General features: G+C 41.8%; 1 protein-coding gene across 16 annotated transcripts in view; it reads left to right on the forward strand.

Moving 5' to 3' along the window:
• The window catches only part of DGKI (diacylglycerol kinase iota), a 463,467-nt gene that overhangs the window by 425,369 nt on the left and 22,114 nt on the right, over positions 1-15,984 (forward strand). For 13 of the 16 annotated variants that reach the window (XR_010842071.1, XM_059074881.2, XM_067042057.1 and 10 more), the window contains 2 exons: positions 11,250-11,287; positions 14,825-14,945. Coding sequence is in view for 14 of the 16 variants with exons in the window: in XM_059074881.2 (XP_058930864.1) it covers positions 11,250-11,287; positions 14,825-14,945 (159 nt within the window). In the remaining 2 variants the exon portion in view is untranslated. The remainder of the gene's footprint in view (positions 1-11,249; positions 11,288-14,824; positions 14,946-15,984) is intronic. The other 3 variants (XM_067042060.1, XM_067042062.1, XR_010842070.1) reach the window with 2 other exon arrangements.

Here is a 15,984-nt window from a genome sequence, read left to right on the forward strand (position 1 = left end):
GTTTAAAAAGGGAGTGGGAAATGACTGGCTTGGTCCGCGTGTCGTCATCTGTGAGAGCAGAGATGAAGAACTGCTCTTGCTTTATAAAGTTTACTGTTTATTTAAGCTCTTAACTCTGTAGAATGATATTATCTGGGTTACCCATGTAACCAAGGGGCTAGCAGGTACATTGGCAGTTATTATAGTCCGTTCCTTATATAAGGATCATTGTTACTGTTACTCCATTTGTCTGTTTTCTACTTAACTAGAAACCCTAATAGCCAGTGAAAACTTTTCACCCAATCTGCTCTCCCTAAAGCTTGTTTTTTATTTTGATGGCTTTCTCTTGCAAAGAACTGGGTGGGTGCTGGCAACCGAATCACGGTCTTAGACTAAGCCTCTCTTGTCACGAGTACCAGTTGCAAAATATTAGAATACGTTGTTCGTTTTTCAGGGTGGTTCCTAGGAGTTAATCCTGGATGTGTTACTTCAACCTGTACGTTCCAGGATCTTGGCAGCACTTTTCCTGTGTGTATTTTTGTTTGCCCGTGGTGCCCGTTATAGCTCCTTAGGCCCGTGCTGTCCTGGAGAGAGCTGGGAAAATAGTCAACAGTCCAGCCCCTCTTTTTCAAAATAATGAAGTTAACTAAATGCTTCCTTCCTCATTTTTCCAGCTTTCTGTGTCAATTCTCTTTTCCCAGATGCTCCGAATTTTAGGGTATGCCGTTCTTAGCTTCACGCAACATCCCTTCTTCCAGTCAGTGTTAACTCCACACAATACCTATGAGTAGTTCATTACCACGGCATTTCCTTTCCCCGGTGCTGCAGCTTTATTTATTTTCTGCACCTTCCCTCATCAGAGCTAGAAAAGTATGGGGCATGGAGACAATTAAACCCGCATCCCTCGTGGCTGACCAGGGAAATGTTGGGAAGAGAGGCCCTCGTTTCATCACCTGGCGACACCGTAGTGCTGTCTGACAGTCTGTACAGCCACATAAGGGGGGCAGTGTGGTCCCCTGCTGGGGAGAAAAGGCTCCCTCGTCAGCCTTTCACGTGCTGGGCTGACAGCCTGGCTCTGTTACACAGTAGCCCTTGAGCAATTTCTTCATCCTTCAAATGGGGCGATAACAATACTACTACATATCTGGTCGACTTAGTGTGAGGATTAAATTGGATAATATGGGGGAATCATTTAGCTCTATGCCTAGCACATAGTTTGCTTGCAGATATTAACAAAAGAAAGGGACAGAGCAGGCGTGTAAAAATGCAAGAGAGAGCAAGAAAAACTATCAATGTCAAATAACGAAAATGGGAATATATTTTTCTATAAACAGACCCAATATATCTATCTGCATGGACTTAGGACTTTATTTAAGCCTATTGTTTTATAACTTTTCTGGAACTAAACGTATCCTTCAGGGAGCCCAATGGACAGAGAAAGACTTGTGTCATTCTGGGCAGCGGTCACCTGAACGTGGATGGTAGCATCAGGCAAAGACAAGAGCCTTGTTCCTGGCGTGGGAACGACACCAGGCATCGCCTTGGCTCTGCCTTTTGCAGGTTGGGTAACCTTAGGCAGAGCACTGCTCTCACGCCTTGGTGTCTCCACTGGGCAGCCCGAGCTGGCTGATATCTGAAGCTCCGGAGCTTCTGTTCAGTAGACTGAGGCATCGGAGCTAGGAAAGAATGCTCCACAATGAAACACATGAGGCAAAACCAAAAATGTCATCCGCCATTTTGGAAAGGTATTGCGGAGACACCTCTGCCCTGCTAGTGTACGGATTCCTGCAACTGAGCGCCCGTCTGTTACTTCTGCTTGTGATGACAAGCATTGCTATTTTCACACCTCACCATGTACCCATCTTTCGAAAAGACGGAAACCCAACTTTGCAAAGCACATAAACGCTGCAGGCAGCTTTCACACCGGCAGCATTCTTTATCAAGGTAACAAAATACATTACTATTTAATTATGCAGCTTCCCGCTTCTCTCGTGACAAAGCAAAGCCCCGTGGCTTATTGAAAAAGGGATTTGTAAGCAGCCAGAATCCACTCAATTTTGCTCAGTCTGGTGACATTCCCATCCCCTCTTTTCACTCTAGGAAGTGAAGGCAGTTATTTCAGCCACTGCGAAAAAATTAGAGTGGTGTTTCACAAGATAGCAAAAAAGTCGTTTAAACCGTACCATTTCTGCAGCAGTTGGCTCTGTTTCTCTGACCACGCGTCTCTCTGGTTCTCGCATCTTCCCTAACTAAACCTGAGGGCTTCTTCTCTTTCTTGGAAAGCATGACCCACCCAAAGATGTTCTTCTTCTGGTATTGATTTCCCAGTGAACTTTCCTTTTTTCCTCTTCTCTATATTTAAGCTCTTTTTATCTTCGAGGAAAAGAGTGACGCATGACCAAGGTTATATTTGGAAAATGGAGTTGCTGAGTGATTTTCATTGACATTTTTAGAAAAAGTTTTGACCTCACATTGTTCTCTGAGTCTTGGAAGCACCCTCTTTTTACTCTCTGACTCATTTCTCCCTGCTCCCGTTTCAGCTTTCCTTCTTTATCAAGTGAAACTGCTTATCTGTCCTCCATGGCTCTATGCTGTCGGTCTTCTCTATAGAGAACTCTCCTCCCATCTTTTTGCCAATGCAAATCTTCCCTTTTTAAACAATTTCTAACAAATTCCCTAGGAAATCATCCCATACATCACCCTACTTCTTTAGCAAGCAGAGCTACATGTGGTTGTGTAAGTGTACACACGTTGCTTTATAGATACCTTTACCTTTCTGTCTTTAGAGTATATGAATCCCTAGGAAGAATGAAGGTTTAGTTTTATTTCTTTTCTCTCTTAGCAACTGGACAGTAAAATCTGCTCTTTAATAAATATCTTTGAAGTTCAACTCATATACCGAAGGCTTTTCTACTTTGTATCTTATCCTTTTTGTTTTTGTTGTTGTTTTTTGCGGTACGCGGGCCTCTCACTGTTGTGGCCTCTCCCGTTGCGGAGCACAGGCTCCGGACGCGCAGGCCCAGCAGCCGTGGCTCATGGGCCCAGCCGCTCCGCGGCACGTGGGATCTTCCCGGACCGGGGCACGAACCCGCGTCCCCTGCATCGGCAGGCGGACTCTCAACCACTGCGCCACCAGGGAAACCCTGTATCTTATCCTTTAAGCAAGCTTCAGAACTAACCATTTGCTTTCTAATTCTTGCTTCTAAGGTATGATATTGCTTAGTCCTAACTTAGCAAAATATTGAAGTGAAAGTTAAAATTATTTTTTCATTTCTCTGAAGTAAAATGCTTAACTTTTCTGTGCTTCCAATTAATATGTCATATGTTGATATGGGGAAGAGCCTAAATTAGTGTTTTGCACATATCTTAATTGCAGATACAAATGATCTTGTCTGTCTTCAGACTTACAAGTAAGGACAACTCTAGAAATTTTACCTTTTTAGAAAAAGGTACACTTTTGCCGTATGTGCATTTTGCTGGTATGTCTCTGAAAGTGTCTTTTGCTGTGTCAACTCCTCCTTGGCTTTATTTTGTTCCAGGGAGGAGTGTTTTGGCTAAACCTAGTCATCTTCTCAGTTCCAAAGGTCTTTACCTGACAGAGCGGTCAGTGCGCTGCTAGGAGATGATGAGGTACTTAACGGACAGCCTGATGACCGGATGACCTATAAACCTGTCATCTTTTTGAGCTCAAGAGCACACTCATTTGTACTTGGATCTTGGCCTTAAACACCATTTTCCATGCAGACTTGATATTTGGTTAAAACCGGTAACCATCCATCACTTTCAGGCCCTGTCCTATCACTGAATGAAATGTGAGCACACTTCTTCAACCTAAGTTCCTCTTAGAGGTCCTGAAGGACGCTGCTAAAATACATCACACAAGTTCAGGGAGACCCATCACAGGAGGAACGCCAGCCTGACTTTGAGGGAAGGGATGATGCCGAATCCCTGATGCTCTCGTGAAGATCCTCAGCAAACGTCATTAGGACCTGAGGCCGGCAGCAGCTCCTCTTCTCCTTGGCACCATCCTCTCATCTGTGAGGCTAACGAGGCCCTTATCTATTAGTTCTTTCACTTCTCTTACCCTCTCAGGATGATGCTGTATCATCCAAATGCCAGGAAAGCAAAAATAAGCAAAGTTCGTCAATCTAAATTAAATTCTCTCAACATTCTAGGGATGAAGGACTTTTGGAGAATACTGGAACTTTGTTTTTTTTTTAATCTCTTACATTGCTAAAGCAGTTTACAGTGCGCTAAGCATTTTAGTACGTATGACTTTATTTGTAAGGAGAAAGAGTGTTATTGTGTACTATAATTATTTACGGTTCATGTAGTAAGTTGTAATCAGATTGAAACCCTTTACAAATAGAAAAAAACCTCCCTATGGATGGAAGCTTAATGTTTATTGAACACAAATAGTTGATAGGATTCTATAATATTGACGCTAAAAATGAATTTATATTTTTCTAGTGTTATGGGAACAATTGGATATTCCTTTAGAAGATGGTACTACATAAAAAAGTGTGTCGAACCACTTCATCCAAAAATGATAATGTTAATCTGTCCTCACTAGAGAAAAACATTAATTTTGAGCTGTATAGACTGTCAAGAAGGTATTTTCAAGAACTTCTCTGGTCCCCCAGTGACTAGTGTTAGCACATATTTTCACAGTTGGTGGAAAGTAACATGTTGTGACTGTGGCAGAGTATGAACCCAAATGGCCCCTTAACTTGTGAACTTGTCTTCTCTAACCCAATGCCCAAAGCAGATTAATTAGCCTATGACATTTGTTTTAACAGTGAGCCAAGGCTTACTACCAATGTCCCAGGAAGTTAACATGCATCGTTGCTTAGTAATAAGGCTCTCATTTGACCCATAATATAACCATTTCTGGTTTATTGAGATACTTAACAATGGTGTGTCACTGCCTCTAATAAACACCACTATATACCTTACAAAGATATGGAACTATTTTCAGCTCCAAAATTTAATGCCAGGTGTAGCAGAGGCCAGTAAAGTAGACTTTCTTCTATTCCTCAGAACGTCTTCCTTGACGCAGAGTTTGAAGACTATTGAAATGATAGCCAGCTGAATCACCAGACCATAAGTATCCACCAGGTAGTCAGTAAGCACTTCATATATTTCCTGTACTGTAGAGTTTTCATTGAAAGGTGGAGTATGGGTAAAACAAAGAGGAAAAAAATTAAAAACACAGTCCCTGTGCTTGTGGCTTAATTGCAGAGTTGGGACTTAAACATGTAAAACAACCAGAGAACAATTTCACAACAAGAGATAAACAAGTGGGATGTTTGGGAGAGACATCTGGTTCCTGCACTGTTTACAGATCATTCCAGTGCTGTATAAGAGAAATGGAACTGACTGTTTCTGAAGGGAGCACGTCCTGGTCCTCTGGCAGCAAGGTGCATGTTTTCTGCCAGGAGGGAACGCTGGACGGGGGCTGTTTATTTTTTTCTCCAAACAGGAAACCTCTTCCATGCTAATAGCAGCTTCAAAAAGATTGCTACAGCAGATGGAAAGAACCCATATACATTCATGAATTCAATTAGCAGGGACTAATTGAATTTGAGCATTAACTCTGTCATTAGGGAGACACAAAACCTATTTATGGCTTCCATCTCTGGCTGCACGTGCTAAGAGGGCTTTGGCACAGGTGGTATTTGAGTATGAGACCACTGTAGCATTTCATGGCCCTTCGATGCCACTGATGGGTTAATCCCAATGACGATGAGATGAGAAGATGACAAACTATGTGAGATGTGTGCTCTGTAACCCCCCATTCCATATTTCAGCAGTGGAGGAGACGCGGGTCGGCAGAGCGTGAGGAATATAGGACTAGAGTTCTGTGAGTGTTTGCCTGATTGGAGAAGAAAAAGAGGAGGGGCAGCCTCTTCTCACATCTGATGATTGAAGAGAGCACACCTTATACAGAATTCCTAATTCAGTTCAGCCAGCATTTGTTGTCTGCAGAGTCTTCTACTTGCCTCCCTCTTCCTGCTCCCAAAAGCTGGTCCTTCTGATAAGTAGTCTTCCACCTTTTCTTATTTATCCACCGAGATACTTACGATGTAAAACAGATGACACCGTGTGCAGATACACTCCCATAGATCACGCAGGTGACAGAAGCGACTGTTCTTGGTCAGTTCCCAACCCTAACTGAAAGTCGGCACCAACCCACTGACTCCACGCACATCACGATGCAAGTGTGGGATGTGACAGCTTGTGTTTTCCAAAACCAGCCACAGCGGTATCTCCCATCCCACATATTCTTCTTGCGGCAGGACTCTGACGTGCTTTTCATCGAGCTGTGAGGTATGCTGTCTCCTTTCCTTGAATATGGGTGAACTTAAGCCTGCGGCAGAGCGGACGTGACGCTGTGCGATTTCCAAGGCAAGGTGACTTCCGCTGGGCTCCCTTGGAATCGTTGCTTTCGAAACAGTCAGCATTTCAGGAGGGAGCCCAAGCAACCCAAGGAAGCCCGCGTGAGAGGAGTCGGAGCTCCCAGTTACCGGTTGTGCGTGTGATCTGAAAAGTGGCTCCTGGAGCCCTCAGTGAGGCTGCCCCAGCTGATGCCAGATAGAGCAGATATTTCTGCTTAACCCGGCCCAAACATCAGCTTTTGAACAAAATAAATCGTTGCCGTGTTAGAGCCACTGCATGTTGGGATGGTTTGCTATGCAGTAATAGGGAACTGATACAGGTTTATGTGTCATTATAAGAATAATCTTGAGTTTGTTCTAATATATTATTAAGAACCTTTAGTATCTAGCTATTATTAGCAAAGAACTTGGCATGTATCTTATTACCAATTGTCAAAACTTCCTTGAGGCCTAGATTAAAATGCAGAGGTCTTTAGAGATATTTAATTCCTCCTTTCTTTCACCTCGTCTTGGGTCTGTTCAGTATGACTGACTAAAGTAATATCAATTATCAGTCATTTTCATGAGCTGCTTCCTCCTTTATGCCTAATTAGCATAATTCACGATAGTTATCCATTAACCGGTAAATGTGTGTTAGATTACCTTTGCTATGGTTCACGATTATATTAAATTCCATTTTGGGAGCTGAGCCTTCACAGTTTGTTGCTCACGTACCAGGGCTTGCTGCTCACAAAGTAGAAAAATTGGACAGAGTGCTGCTGATAAGGAGAACGCAGGAAAAGCTAAGCAGAAATATGTATCCCAGAGAAATAAGCTCTTGGGCATCTGACAGTTCAGACTCTGGCAGCTGAGCAATAAGTAATAAAAGAAAAGTGTGAAGACACCTGTCGTGATCAGATCAAGGGAATTGTGAACATGACATTCGCCATAGGGATGCTTGTTATTCCGTATCCGCTTTGGCATAAAAAGAGTTGCAGCCTAAAGCCATAAATTGACTTCATTTTCTATGTGATGCATTCATGAACCTTTTATTTGGGGTTGTTTTAATTTTTGCCCACCTTGTTCCAAGTTAAAGAAGAAACAGCATGGTGGAAGGAACTCTGACCTAGGAGTCAGAAATAATAAAAGAAAATATAAAAGAAATAATAAAAATAAAAGAGACAAGCGCCCTTCTGTCTCTCAGCTGGATTGCTAACTATCTGTGTGACCTTGGAAAAGTCAATTTACTTCTCAAGCCCCATTTTCCTTATTTATGAAACGAGAGGGTTAGACTAACTAAGGCCAAATAGAGCTCTGCAATGTGGAATATGGCTTCTGAAGCATTAGTTTTATGTTGTGATTCTTGCTTTGCAGATGTAAATATTTAGGAGTAAAAAGTATGCAGAACTTGGCAAAGCCAGACGTATATTTATGATTCTCAATGAATCAACTGATTTTTACCGCCTAGGCCTCCACAAGCCATTCTTTGTTCAACAGTTTTTGTTGTTACATTTAATTTTTTCTTCCACAATTAAAAAAAAAAAGATTTAGATGACTGCTATCATTAGCAAGTGACAATTCAGCAACAGAATATTAATTTTAAAACTGAAAAATAACTGAACATGAAAGATTAAAAATTTTAAATAGACATAAATGCTCAGGCTTGTGACTCTTTATATACAGAGTAGTTATTTTGGTTGATTTATTGAGATTTATAAACATACATGTGGCTTTGCCAAGTTCTGTAGACTTTCTATTTACAAATATTTTTGTCTGCAAAGCAAACTTCACAACCTTAAACTATCCCTTTGGAAGCAGTCATATGCCATGTTCTAGAGCTATAGTTGACCTTAGTCTAAACTTCTCATTTCATACAAGAAAGTGATTCATTTCTGTGTAATGGTGTTAAAAACATCAGTATTCCATGGTGTTCTACACAGAAGACCACAGTGGTCAGAGCTGCTGTTTCTTGAGTTTACTTGCAAGGCAGAGTCTCAAAAGAACTGATTTTATCTTCATTTTCCTAATGAGAGAGCTGAAGCTTGGAGAAGGTTATAGCTAGTTAATGGTACTCACAAGACTTAAACTCAGGCAGTATGATTCTAGACTCAATTAAACTATATTCCTTCCTAATTTGGATTTCTTGCCAAAATATCAGCTCCCTGAGAGGATGGAGTCTATTTTGTACGGTCAGCCTTGAACAGGGCCTGGCATGGCAGAAGCAGGCGAGCCAGCCAGTGGGCCCTTGGACTGTTTTCTCCCCATCGTGATTCCGGGTGATAGGAGTCATTTTTTCCCTTCTGTGCGCCGACGGCTAAGGATGTCCGGGCTTTTGGCATTCCAGGCCTAGGAGAGAGGCTGTGAGAAGGAAGACAGTGATTCCTTCCTGGTAGTCCTGACTTTTCAGTTCCAGCTTTCTCTCTCAGGATGTTTACTATTTAGCAATTGATTGGAAGGCACAGTGCTGAAGGAAAAATAAACCATTTCTTGTGAACTAATGATTCAACTTCTAAGCTCTAAAACTGACAAACTTTTCAGTTCTCTACCCCCTTACTTTCCTGTCTGACTGTCTAAGTTTATGTGATTTAATTGTCTGGGAAACAGTATCCACCTACTCAATAACCCTTGTGTCCCACTGGCCATTTGACTTCCCTTGTTCTTTTGAATTTGGGAGCACTGTTGCCTCAGTATGAAGGAGTTTTGGAAACGGCAAGAAGCAGGCTCAGAGCTGAAGAAATAATAAAGAATAATACTATAATCATAACAACTCATTATTTGTTTTTAAGCTTGCTCTTTCAGAAGGTTATTATCTGGAGTTGAATACTAATGGATTCAGGCTCTGTTTACGCAGAGCAAATCTTAAACAACAGTGTTCAGGAGGGAAGGACATTAATCAGGAGAGAAGAGGGCCTTGTGCCTAATCGTGTTTGCATAATAGCAACTTGAGTGTATTGCTTGACTTAAAAATAAATATTCATGTCTTCTGTCTCCAGTACAATTGGAAATTATTTGTGGTTATGATTCTTCTATATGCTCTTCTATCTGTTCATGGGGACTTTAAATTGGGAAGCTGTAGGAAACCAAAAGACATAAATAAAAATGCTTTTGAGTGAGTCTGAGGTAGCACTGGAAAGCCGCTGTCATGGGGGTAATCTGGAGCAATTGAGCTGAGAGCAGGTCGGCACTCTGTTTGCAGGAGGGAAGGGGAGGAATCAAACTGGCATGTGTCAGGACATTTATGCGATCCTCGATTTACTTTTAACGCCTCCATAGCTTCTCATTGCTTTGGGGATGAAAATCCAGGTTCCTTCTCTTGACGTAGAGTGCTCCCTGGAGCGCAGTCCCTTAGGAGTGAGACACGTTTCTTGGGTTCTTTGGACGCGTAACGTTTTATTAATTCCCTTTCTGTTATTTTTATCTCCATTGCCTTCTCACTCCTTTTCTCCTTGCTCTCTTTTCAATCAGTTCAACAACCGATTGGTGTGCACTGATAGTGGACAAAGAGCATCGTGCTGGGAGACAAAGGGAGGTGAAAAAAGCAGATTGCTTACAGCTTGTTATGGCAAAGAAACATTCTTCCCTCTTTCCTGTTCTTCCTTTTTCTCTATTCTTCCTGCATTCTTCTTCCTCCCATATGCTCAAGGAACCCTCATCATTTCCACAGGTTCTCAAGGCTTCTGCTTTGGTCTGAGGGAAGGCACTCAGCCCTGGGCCACTGAATGAGTTTAACATGCCTGTGGTCCTTTGCCTCTGGTCACCCAGGGCTCATAACTGCTCATCGTAAATGCTTCAAGGGCTTTGTTCAGTGACGGTCAAGGGCTCCATGTACTTTGCTACCTGATACTACATTTTTGGCTAACTCTATATGAGAGACTCTGAAACAAGAAGAGTAAGATGACACTTTGAAAAATAAATTTTAAATCTTCTAATTTTTTTGGTGACTTTAAAGCCTTAAAATCATCTTTTTTTTTGAGCAGTTTTAGAATCTAAGTATTTATTCTTCTAAAGGGACCATTTTCGACCTAATACACATGTTCCCTTTAGGATCCATAATTGCCATTAGACACTCACGTATTCTTTCCCCCTTTTATCAGTTATATTTTCTCATTCCTCTTCTACACCCCACATGACAGGCACAGGTACTTATATTTTTTCCCCCTCGGCTACATAGTCTTACAATTAGTTTAGGTTACCTAGGACTTCTAAAGTTCTTTCTATAAGAATCACCTATGAATTTTATGCTAAATATATGGTTATTTTCTTCAGAACATTATCAAAATATGTGTTTCTTCTTTACTGTCTCTTGTCCTTCTTTCCATAGCAGTAGGTATTTATTTATAATTATAAAACACACAAAATTACTAGTGATTTTTGAACCCCAAAAGGACAAAGTAGAGGGACCTAGAAAGAAGGGACCAGAAACAATCATGATTAGGCACCTACTTTGCATCAGTGGATGAGTTAAGAACATTTAGATGATTGAATTAATCCTTTCAAGGATCCTATACAGTTGAGACTTGCTGTTTTACAGATGTGCAAACTCAGGCTCAGAGGGGTTAAATAACTCGCCCAGTATATTCCACAGCCTGTAAGGGTCAGGGCTAAGATTTGAATCCAATATGTGTGACTCTAAATTTCATGTTCTCTTTACTGTACCTGGGCTGGAGGGGGCTCAGGTAGACTCTAGAATGATGTATGAGATGAGTGCCCAGGTAGGGAAGGGCTAAAGGGAAGGCCTTAGTCTGTTCCCAGATTCACCCTTTGGCATGCTTCTCCTCCCCTGGTTCCTGCCCCAACTGTAGACTGTGTCTCCAAAATACAGATCCAGCCCTTTATAATATTTTAATGAGAGGGTCTTCTACTAATGGGACATCTCTCTTTTGTCTTCCACAGCAATTTTGCAGGCAGTAATAGCTGGTGATCTTATGAAGGTAAGATATCTTCCTACCAGAACTTTTGGTGATTCTTTAAGAGCTTTCAATCAACATCATTTCTCACCAAATTTTCAGGATCCCGTATATCGTTTCTCGTCCCCCTGGTACTAGCTGGTTAGAAGGAGGAAGGATGCTCTTTTTGAGAACTGGGAAGAGAGGATGAGAGGGGTCTTCACAGCATCTCTACATCTCCTAATAGCGAGGGGTCTGTGCAAAGGCATTGTGCTCTTTGCCTTGACTAGCTAGATACAACCGATACGTGTCCCCAGGAGGTGGTGCCTGCACTGCTCGGAATTCCTCCTCTCTGAAATTTGAAGTTTAAAGATTCCATTTCAGATAGGTCTTTAAATGAATGCATCTGTAGGAATAACCTGGACAATACCCAGAAATACATTCTCTAGGCAAGAGCCTACATCTTGCGACATGATTACAGTTTTGAACTATGGGGATCACAGTGAATCGGAAGAAGATACTCTGATCCGCCTCGAATATTTTGATTTGTGCTCATGTTTTCTGGCGAATTTAGTTCAGAGGGAAGGAGGTGGTCACCGCTTGCCTCTAGAGTGAATGCGAATTCCGAAGTCAGACTGCGTGGGTTCAGATCTTGGCTCTGCCATCCACTGTATATGTGACTTTGTGTAATTACCTAAGTCTCTCGGTGCCTCAGTTTCTTCATCTGTAAAATGGAATCACATTGCCCCTCTCTTTGCTTTATTGTGAGGATTGAATGTAAACTTCATGTAAAGCTCTTAAGACTGTTCCTATTACATAGAAGGGACTCTAAAATGGTAGCTGTTTTATTAATATAGTGTTAATCTGTGTTTCTTTAGTAGCTAAACATAGTGGGGAGGCAAATATTTGCTATAAAATATAATATAATGTATGAAAACCCTAAAAGCTGTATTTGGCCCCAAGTTATTTTCAGGCATCAGGACTTAGACTGCCCATATATCCCTGTGTAACCCACACTGGCATTGATCTGTTCTGTAATATCGACAACTGCCCCTGGGCAGAGACTCTGCCTTACTCGTGGAGTATGGCGCCGTTGCGTATTGAGAAACCAGAAGCCTTAAAAGAAAGCTGAGAAGCACTGCCCTTGTATACAAGTTCTTCTGAAGCACATCTGTTGAATAAACCGCAGAATCTCTGTGCTATAGTTTTAACAGGTTATTAGCAGAAGACAAATGGTGAGAAGGTTGCCAGCATCTTGATAAACTGCCGTCTTTAGACACGTAATCCTGGGAACGGTGCCTGTGCCACTGTCCAGATCATAGTGTTACTAGGAATTGTTACCCACTAAGAGGAAAGTGCTCTCTCTCTAAGGAGTGTGGGTGCCTGTGCATTCAGTGCCATTGCCCAGCAGTGGATTAAACCAATATTATCCTATACTCCCTGTAGGGCGTTATAGTGGATTCTGTGGGAAAGAGAGGTGTGAGTTAAGGCCTGATTCCTCCCCCTTGCAGAGCTTCTAAACCAGAAAATTTTGCAAACTGTTGTACATTTGAAACCTTTTCATTTTATTTTGTATATACTTTTAGTCTAGGCAACAGATTTTCCAGGTCCCTGGGTGTATCACCACACTTTTTTTGGGTACTTAGTAGAGAATTATTTGAGAGATGGGAAATCAGTGTATTCAGCTGGTTGTTTTATTTCATTCTCTGTTGTAATTATTTCCTAAATGACTAAGAAATGACTCAATAACACCTTATTTACTGAGAGGTAAAATATAAAGGCTTAGGGTTTTTCTCTTTCATTCTTTTCTTTTTTTTTTCTTTTCCTTCCCAAGTACTTTTGCCCTCTTTTCTATTTTCTTCTCTATCTTCTTTCATTTTTCTATCCCATGTAGAAAGTACAATAAATATTAAACTCTGTGTGTGTGTGTGTGTGTAAGGGATGGAGAGCGAGAGCGAGAGAGCGAGAGAGGGAGAGAGAGAGAGGTTGGGTGGGGAGTGGGGGGTGGCAGTGCACCAGTGAGCCGAGAACAGAAAACCCAGGACCATCCCAGTGTGAAGGCTGTCACGAGCGGCTCCTATACACTGGGCTGCATAAAATGCCCGTGGACTAACTGAACATTCCCAGTGTCTATAAACACCCCAAAAAGGCAGAATCAGGGCAGATGATGGATTGCGTCTCTGCTATTCTGTTGAGCCCAAATCCTCTGTGGATCTGCCCACGAAGAATGGAAGTGTCATTGTGAGACAAGACAGTTGAACAGAACAGGATTCTCTTAGATTTTTGTGGGAGACAATTAGCTACTTCTTCCTGTTCCTTTGCTTCACAGTTTAGGCATGAAAACCCCATATATTCCTTACTTCCATTCAACGACTCCTTTCTGATCAATTTCCTAGGATGTCTTTCCTGACTTTTTTCCATCCCCTACTAGTGCCCTGTGCTACCCTCCTCATGTTCTTCTCCGTCTCTGTGCAATTCTTTACACATCTGTCTCCCCCATGGACGGCAAGGTCTTGGAGGCCAGTGGCCGAGTTTTATTCATCTTTGTTTCACTGGCATCTGGCACATGGAGGTTCTATGATTTTGAGTGAACGTGTGAACTGTGAATTTACTCTCTTTAACCTCGTGAGTTGTTTGATTTTTTTTTATAATGCTGTGCCATCTAACTTCTTGGTGGAAGACACATTCCTTTTGCTTATATCCTGCTGAGTTATTTGATTCTTATTTATCCTAAAACTACCTTTTAGAAGCTCCAGAAAGGCTCTTCTTGTTCTGATATACTGCAGTTTAGAGAACGGACATCCAGTTACACTTCCTAGAACGTTTAGTATTTCACAAACTTAGACTGTGTCCTCATTTAGCCACCTAATTCCCAGGCTGCGATACCTGATTTTTCCAGGCTGCTCTCATGTTTGAAGTCTTTTAGGTTTCTACTAGTACATTCTCTGAACCCTTCTGGCTCTTATCCCATGGGTCACCTCAAGGCTTGTTGGGTATATGTTGGACAGTTAACAGAAGGCACACAGGCTGGGCTGCAGATCTGGATGAAGGAAGGAGACATACATGGGTGTGCGTGTGTCTGCTGTGTGCATATGTGCTGTGAGCGCATGCTGCAAAATGGGAAGCAGCTTCTGTACTTGGTAGCTAGGCTCATCAGAGATTGGAGAAAAAAACTAAAGGACGGGGAAGGAGCTTGGCTACCAGATATCAAGCTATTCCTGCCTATAGACTTAATTGTTCTTTCACTCAAGAGAATGCTGAGCCAACATAGGGAATCTTTTATTCTCCTCTCCACCCTTTACTCCCTTGAGACAGAGACCAGTGCCCAGAAAAGTAACAAGTAATTTAGCATGTTTCCATTTACTTAGGCTGTTCAGTACTCACATACCCTCCCGAGTTAGCTGAGACACTGGCCATCTATTTGAGTGATAACACAACCCAGGAATGGTTACTTCATCTCTCTGTGTCCTCTGAGGATGGAGACATTTGTGATTTGTTACATTAGTTTTATTTTATCACCGGTTAGCTGTTTCCCTTGTTCTGGACTGTGCCTGAACTGCTTTTCCTATGTCTCTTTTTCAGCTAATAGAAAGCTATAAAAATGGAGGCAGCCTGCTAATTCAGGGACCAGACCACTGTTCACTTCTTCACTACGCAGCTAAAACCGGCAACGGGGAGATTGTGAAATATATCCTTGACCACGGTGAGTAGGCACAGCGAACCGAGAATCATTTATCTATGAAATAGACTGAGTTTTCTAAGTTGACTTTCATCCAGGCTGTCCTCAGAAAGGTGGAAATATTCTCCAACTTTAGCTGACTCTCCTTGCTTATTTGAGGGAGCTGGGATTCCAGATCCCTTACACATGTAGGTCACCTTAACCAAGACATTAACAGAAATAATTTTCATATCGAGGCCTTTGCAGGGTATTTGGGGGCTGATTAATTAAAAACTAGAAAACAAACCAAATGTGGCCTTGGCATAGCGTGCTTTACTGTTTTGAGAAGAGCTTTTATGTTTTGGGAAGCTAATTCTTTGGGACCAGGTACCTAATCCATATTTATAGCTGATCATTCTGAGGAGTAATGAACATTATTTTTTTCCATCTTTCTAGTCACCCCCCCCCCTTTTTTTTTTTTTTCTGTTTGAGTCTCATTCATCTTTTCAACTCAAGTCACACTTTATTCTCTTTGAAAACATCTGGTACTCTCGTGTCCTCTGTGGCCGGCCATGTTCACGTTCCGGACGGTGTCCTAACTGGGTTTGTAATTTGGTGTTAGATCATGTACTTTAGCATGTAGCTCTGATAGTCCTTTAGAGGCACAAACACATGAAAGGAATATCAAATGTTGACCATACTTTCAGCTTCCCACGTTTATAGTGTTTCTAGGACTGAAAAATAGGAAAGAAGGGGGAAACATCTCCCTGGCTTGGCTGTTTTTGAGGGGTCTCTAGCTCTGCTAGATACAGGTACACAGAGATCCTGGAAGATTTTCTGTGAGCCCTAGCACTGAGCCTGTGGCCTACCCTCATTGTATCATATTTAGGTTGTAAATAGTAAGCATATTAGTACACATTCACATTCCCTTTTTTAAAATTGAAGTATAGTTGATTTACAATGTGTTAGTTTCAGGTGTACAGCAAAGTGATTCATTTATACATATAAACATATATCTAGTCTTTTTCAGATTCTTTTCTGTTACAGGTTATTACAAGATATTGAGTATAGTTCCCTGTGCTGT

This window comes from Kogia breviceps, chromosome 9 (assembly GCF_026419965.1).
Source record: "Kogia breviceps isolate mKogBre1 chromosome 9, mKogBre1 haplotype 1, whole genome shotgun sequence".
NCBI classification, from domain to species: Eukaryota; Metazoa; Chordata; class Mammalia; order Artiodactyla; family Physeteridae; genus Kogia; species Kogia breviceps.